We start from the raw sequence: 7,500 nt of genomic DNA, 5'->3' as shown, positions 1-7,500 counted from the left end.
ATTCTTAAATGTCAGTCTGGGGTTTCTTTCGTAAAGCTTTAGAACTCTTGCTGTCACTCGTAGCAGACGGTTGTACTCTGAAAATTTTTCAATATCAATACGAGCTGCTAAGCTATCTTCCACACTTGCGTTGACTATATTCGCCACTTTCAGGATTTGCTTTGGTATTTGTGGTTCAGAGTAGTTACGAGTAATAGGCCACTCGCTTTCTGGATATTGAAGAAATGAAGGTCCTTCTTACCAACCGCTGCTATGATCAATGTCACTAGGTTTCTTTCCTCTGGTCAACCAGTCTGCGATGTTGTGTTCACTTTCACACCAGTACCAATCTTCTACGTTAGTACCTTTTTGTATTTCACCGATTCGTGTAGCAGCGAAAGTATTGAAGCCATAAGAATTTTTCTGAGTCATGCAATGCACTATCTGAGAGTCAACTATGTGATAACATTTTTGAAAGCTGTATCTACACTCTTTATCGACAAAAGACTTTAGTCGCTTGTTTAATACCGCCCCACACAGCTCAATTTTGTCAATGGACATTGTTTTGAGAGGGGCAAGACGATTTTTAGATACAATCAGGTTACTTGCAAATCCTCCACCTTGTCGTGGCCACCTTGCATAAGCACAGGATCCGTAAGCGTCATTCCAGGCATCGCTGAAGATGATAAGAGATGGATCACCAACTGCGTCTGACGGTTTCATGCATCTCTTAAATCTGACATGATTCATCTCGGGTAATTCATTAAAGAATATCAACCATTGCTGTCTATTCTCTTCGGGGATTGGATCATCCCAGTCTAGTTTCTCATTGCTTGTCCATAAGCGTCGCATTAAGATTTTATCTCGACCGGTAAAGGGTCCAGCGAGTCCAAGAGGGTCGTATATGCTGTTTATTTGTGACAATATCATTCGCTTTGTAAATTGCGGTGGGAAGTTCTGGTTTTCCACATGTTGTGTAACATTTTGAGTTTTGCGGTGTTTCTTCTTCTTTAGGTACAGATTCAACTTCGTCTTAAAGCGTAATTGATCGTGGTCTGGGTCCCATATCACTCCAAGTACCTTTTCGGAGAAAACATTTGGTTCGTTTGGTACGAATGTCTCCTCTCGACTCTCCGCGCTGTGTGATAATATCCATCCTTTGAGTTTGAATCCGCCTTTGCTAATCAGTTTCTCTATATCTTCGGTAAGCTTCTTTGCTGTTTGCAGATCCTTTGTACTTTCGATTATATCGTCCATATACGTATTACTTTGTATGATCTTCGCTGCGGCGGGATAATCTTGACTCCCCATTTCGGCTGTCTTGCGAAGTGCCAATGTTGCGATCGTTCCCGAAGGCTTATCTCCGAAAGATAGTCTTTGTATAACGTAAGTATCCGGTTCCTTCGACACGTCTATATTTCGCCACAAGAATCTGTGCGTGTGTTGATCAATCAAAGTTGTTTTGACGGTATGGTACATTTTGCTGATGTCTCCCATGAATGCTACTTCGTTTTCTCGAAATCGTATTAGTACTCCAAGCAAATTGTTGAGAAGATCTGGTCCTTTGGCCCAGTAGTCATTCAGGACATGGCCCATGTAGTTCGCGCAACTATTGAAGACTATTCTCACAGGGGTCGATTTGGAATCTGGTTTCAGAACCTCATGATGGGAGATGTAGTGTACGGGGCCTTTGTAATTGTCTATCTCGTCTTTAGAAAGTTTGCGTGCTACTTCTCTATTCACCATATCCTTGACTTGATTGTCGTACACTGTAGCATGTACCGGAGTCTTTGCGAGTCTCCTTTCAGTAGAGGCGAGCATTGCTAATGCAACTTTACGATTATCTGGTAGATCCATCGGATCTTTAATCCACGGATACTCTGCGATCCATCGGTTAGTTTGTTTGTCATACGAGAGATTTTTCTCGATCAATGCTAGCTCCCTTTCTTCTTTGATAGTGTAGTCTTTGCTGCCTATTGCGCATTTGCCGCACTTGCAGCTACCACAACGTGGGTTGCACTCAACGCCTAGATTCTCAATGTTGTAGAAATCGTCTATCTTGACTTTGAAACTGTGATTCACTGTAGCATAGTGAAGTTCGTGTCTTGTGTTCGAATTTTCGATTAACGGATGTGTCCCGCTGACGCATCGCCCGAATCGGTTCTTCAGCAGTAATAGGTGTTCGACACATTGCTCTCTGACAGGGTGATAGGCGGCATATTCATAGCCTATTAGAACATCAACAGGTCCGGTGGGTCGCTGAAGTTCGTCTTGCGCTACATTGTTGAATAGGTGTGTCACTCCGTCCATGTTTATCCTCTCGATGTCGGACGTAATCTTGTCTATACCATATACTTCGAATTCCACGATTTTCCCTTGTTTGTCAAGCAAGGAAAGTTTGTACTTGACCGTTCTGATCGTTTTGTACTGACCACCAATTTTTACGATCGACAAATTCACAGCTGTCCCTTTAAGACGTTCTTCTTTGGCCTTATTGTTAGTGATAAAGCATAAAGATGCCGCAGAGTCCCACATAACTTTGGCCCATCCTCTTTTCGTTCTGATTCTTTGTATTTGAAGGAGGCATGTGTCTTCGATGTTACTACATATGCTGGCTGGTCCGGAGGCGCTGGCTATATTTGCGGGTGTAGGTGATGTTCTTCGTTCATCTTCGTGTAAAGATTTGTGGCGTTGTGACGAGCAGTTACCGATGTTGCATGTTTTCTTAGTTTTGCAACTTTGCATTCGATGACCCGATTTTAAACAAGACCAGCAGGCTCCCTTCTCTCTTAGGAGTGCTATTTTATCGCTTATGGGTTTTGATAAGTAGACTCTGCAATCTTCCGTTGAATGTTTTGCATCATCATGGATCAAGCATTTCCTCTGCGTCGTTCTTTGACTCTTAAAATCGGTTTCATCCTTGGCTATGGTATGATGAATTACGGCCTTCGATGGTACTAATGGCGCTCTCAGTGAGGCATTATCATATTCAATTGCTCCGCGCTGGTTCTGTAAAAACTTGAGAAGAGATGGAAATTTATCGGATTTGTTGACAGTGCTGTTTTCTGCGCTAACTATTTCGGCCCATTTTCGTCTTATGTCTGGGGACAGCTTTTTCTCGATGATGCTTACTGAGCTCGTGGTTGTTATTTCTGCTTCCAAACCCAATCGTCTGAGGTCTCTGTAACCGTCTTCTATGATTTCAACAAATTCAGTGAATCTCTTTTCTTCTCCATCTCTGATCATTCTGGTTCTACGTATTCCGTCGATAATGACGTCTGCCACTTTTGAAGGGTCTCCGTATTTCTCGTCTAATCTTTTCCACATTTCTGTGGTGTCGTCGTCGATGCTTTTCACGGTGTTCGCTGGTTCGTTGCCTAAGCATGAGCGTAGTACGTATGAGATGTCATCGCTCCGAAGATGAGGCATGACTTGTCTTTGAAAGTCTCTTTTGAATTGCGGATAGATGCGAATTTCGCCTTCAAATCGCGGCATTCTTATTTTTTCTAGTTGAAGATTGAAGGGTGCATGAGTTTCTTGTGCTACTGGTTTCGGCTCTTTCTCACCGATGTACGCCGAGACTCGTTCAATGATTTCGTTGAATCGGCACTGTATTTCGGCGGCCCATTTTATGGCGGTTGCGGCCTTGTCGTGTTCTGCAAGATCTATAAACATCTCGTTCGTTTGTTTGCAATTTGTAAATGTGTCTTCCAACTGGGTTAGTAGCCTTTTTAATGAGGGTATAGCAATCGTGTCGGACTGAATAGCGTGCGTAGTGTTGCTATGCAATGTTTCAAATACTGCTTGCGCGGTGTCACGCTTCAATAGACCCTTTTCTGTCATTCGTTCAATTTCTGCGCGCGCTTTCCTTGTTGATTCTTGACGTATAGTGTCCTCGCGCGCACTGTTTTCTTCTCTAATTACGTTCTGTATATACTTGATCTTGTATGCCTTTGCTTCTGCGAACAGTCCATGTTTCCGCGGCTTCTTGTTCTTCATCGGTTAAGAACATCGTGTACAAATCATGCTTACTTTCCACTATGTCCCATGCCTCGGTAAGCTTTAGGTAATTACCTTCAACCATTTCGCGTCCTTGATTCGCGTCTATTGATTTAAGGAGTTCATTTCTTTTCCTTGTGAATCTCGCTTTGGCTGTACGCCGTATGCTTTTGGCTTCGTCTGGCATCAATGTGTTATCCGTCCCGGTTTCCGGAGTTACCGATGGGATTCGAATGTTTCGTCGGTCGCGATCGTTTCACTGTTATCAAACCTTTTATTCCGTTGCATGTAAAGAGTGTTACATCAATGAAAGTTGTGTGGTTCGAATCCCAGTGACTCGCTCAGGTTCACAACCATCGAAAAAATGGTTTTACATTAGTATTATGTCGTCAAGATGACGTATTCCATTAGTGGTAGTTAAGAACATAATTTCTCAACGAAACAAGTTTTTAATAATTTTTTTTTATCTAGATCAGTTTCAACGTTTTTTATTAACACCTTTTATCAAGAAAACACATGTTCAGAACTTTCCTTCTTCGTGGTACTATACTAGATGTCTTAACACTATTTCAATGTTTAGACGCTTTCTTCTATTTTCGCGAATGGCATCAGTTAAAAATAATTCTTCCGAGTAAATGTCCAGGACTCGTTAATTTTTGCCATATTGAATCGTTTTAGGCTCATAACTTTAACTGCTGACCGTTAGGGTTTTTGGCAATTAATTCGACTCAAATAAGTAATAATAAAACATGATAAAATTCTTGCCGATTTTGGGGTTCATTTGTTGAAATTCAAAGCACGTTTCCTACAGACCTGTTTATTTTCGTCATTTATGCACGCGCTGCGGGCCTTTGACACTAGTGCACTTCCACAAGAAAGACTTCGTTCGCCTTAGTAGCTCAAGCTGCTTCTATGGAACATACACTATCATAAAACAATACACCACACTCTACGTTTGCTTAATAAAATGTCTCTTTTGTTTTACCGGCGTTAAAAATCAGTATACTTCACGATTTGTGTTGTAAACACTAACCAGCTGTGTGCAGTAAAATATCAAACAAAGGCATTGATCGATTGACGCCTTTGTAATTTCACGAAATACTTCCTGCGTTCGATGTCACCGGCCACCTGACCTACCTTGTGTCTCTCGCATTTCAAATAGTGCTGATAAACCGTATTTAAGTTTAGGCACCCAATTTAAAATGGTTAGCTTTCAATAACTGCGTGGGTATTTCCTTCATAATCATTCTTAGAAGACTCCCGTATGAATAGCGAATATAGGACGGTGCACGGGTCCCTTACATTCGAATAGCCACTGATTTGAGGTCGATACAAACCGACTGATCGATCGGCGAACATGTTTGTTTCCCATGGATAAACGCTTCACTTGCTTTCTTGTACAACAAAACCTTCTTTTCTCCGAAAACTATTAAGCATTCTTCCTTATTTCGACTGCTTACTTGAGCTTTTTCAAGTATTAAAGTTTGAATCCGGACCTTCACACGGGCAACGTTCTTCAAGCACGACGAACGACGCGAGTTTATTTTCTGTTCTGTCCGATCTATTATATAACAACTTTTTGCCTTTCACGTCGAATTCCATGTGTAGTAAAAAAAACACCTTGGTCGAACCTTGCCGTGAAACGTTTCGATGGTCGTCTGGCCACAAAAATCAAATGCGTGCCAAATCATGACAAGGCCCACACTGCCACCCCTACCCTAACAAATATTTGGAAAAGCTCCAGATTTTGGGAGCCACGCGACCAGTCGCAACCAGGGTCTCCTTCCTCAGCGACAAGGGAGGCAGAGAAGAGAGACCCTGGAAACGAGCTTGATTGCAAAGCAGTTTGTGACGTAAAATCGAGAATAGACCATTCCTCTGACATCACGGCCGTCGGTCCAAACTACTGCCAGTTTTGATATCTTTGCGTCTTGCCCGGCAGGTAAACAGCGAAATTTTTGAGATAAGAATGGTAAAACATGTTTCCTTTTGTTGGGGAGATTAATATTGTAGATGAAAAATATTTGGATTTAGGTGCGCTTTAAAACTCTTTAAAAGCGAAAACAAAGTTGTCGTAAACGATGTTGAACTGACCGTGACCGCGCATAATCTTTTGTTTTCGCTTTGCGCTGGTTCGCAAAATTAATGGAAACATTTGATCGGTTATCTTCTCGAAAACGAATGTGTTTTGTGCAGGGTCAAGGCCAAAAAAACGAACAAAAACATGAAACAAAGTAACTTGTCTTGTTTCATAACCATCGCCATAACTATGCCTTAACGAATACGAGAACACGCGGTTGGGGATTTAGTCCCATACCCATCTCAAAACTATTTTTACTCTAGTTTTAGATTTCTCGTGATTAGCTTATTTTAAATATCGTCCGATAGCCTTGTAATAAGGTTAGCCGCGTCCAGTATATAAAGTGTGAAAGAAAATGGTCGGCAGTGCCTTTACCCTGCATGGTAGATCGACTTGCCTTGATTTCCCTAAATGGTGAGAAGGAAATGAAGGAAACCTCAGTCAGTTATGGTACAGTGCTGTATGAGCATTGCCACGCAAAAGAGTAAGCGAAGTCCTGAAGAAGAAAAAAATGAAAATGAAGTCAGGAGAAATTCCCGCGTTAAGCAATGAGAAGGCCCGAGCTATGGGCCGTCTAACTCGGGATAGACTTCTCAATTGAAATAATCCTTAGTACTTCTGGAGAGGTTCTGAAGCTATTGAATGGAAAGTATAATTACTGTAGACGATGATTTTAAATCCAGGAAACGAAAAAAAAAAAGAGCCAAAAAACCAGGCTTTATTTATTTACTGACAGCAGTGCAGATAGCGAATTCTCCCAATGGAAACGAAAATGGAAACGTGACTTATTACAAGCTCAAATATTGGGCTGGAAATTAATGGGGTATCGAGCCACAAGCTCAATCAGGGTGGTTTAGTGGTCGTCAACCGTGCTTCCCACCTCTGTGACCCGGGTTCAACTCTGGCTCGGGTCGTATGTGGGCTGAGTTTCAGTCGATCTCAATCTGACTCCAAGGCTTTTTCTCCGGGTACTCCGGTTTTCCTCTCTCCTCAAAATCGACTCCCGGCTTATTCCATTAGGCTTTGGTACTGTGCTCCGTGGTCATACATGGGTCGTGTTCAGGGGCCGAGCGCCTAGCCTGCATGCAGCACAGCTTCTTCGGTCCGCCCTCGTTGAGCTGCGCTCTTAGTAATTCAGTCTCCGACTGCGAGAAAGGGCGATTAGCAGGTCACATATTATTATATTATTATTCAAGCTTACCTTAAGTTTGAAGTCGACTGAAGGGTAATATGTATATTACAATCACAGGCATTTGGAGTGACTTCAGAAATCTTGGTGAGAGTGGACCTTGCTGATTTTTATCCTAAAATCCTTATATTTGTGTAGATTCAAGACGTTAAAGACCGTATGAATCATTTAAAAGTGATGAGCTGTCGCCAAAACATGCTACATGAGATTCGCAACAGAAGAATAAATCAAGAAGCTAAAAGTGGATTCATGT

General features: G+C 42.0%; 1 protein-coding gene across 2 annotated transcripts in view; it reads left to right on the top strand.

Annotated features, from left to right (window-relative positions):
- The window catches only part of LOC138041928 (trichohyalin-like), a 31,793-nt gene that overhangs the window by 22,193 nt on the left and 2,100 nt on the right, over nt 1-7,500 (top strand). For both annotated transcript variants that reach the window (XR_011130898.1, XM_068887621.1), the window contains one exon: nt 7,386-7,498. Coding sequence is in view for 1 of the 2 variants with exons in the window: in XM_068887621.1 (XP_068743722.1) it covers nt 7,386-7,498 (113 nt within the window). In the remaining variant the exon portion in view is untranslated. The remainder of the gene's footprint in view (nt 1-7,385; nt 7,499-7,500) is intronic.

Source organism: Montipora capricornis, chromosome 3 (assembly GCF_036669925.1).
Source record: "Montipora capricornis isolate CH-2021 chromosome 3, ASM3666992v2, whole genome shotgun sequence".
NCBI classification, from domain to species: domain Eukaryota; kingdom Metazoa; phylum Cnidaria; class Anthozoa; order Scleractinia; family Acroporidae; genus Montipora; species Montipora capricornis.
Note: the sequence above shows the minus strand (reverse complement) of the source record. Positions and strands in the feature narration are given on the sequence as shown.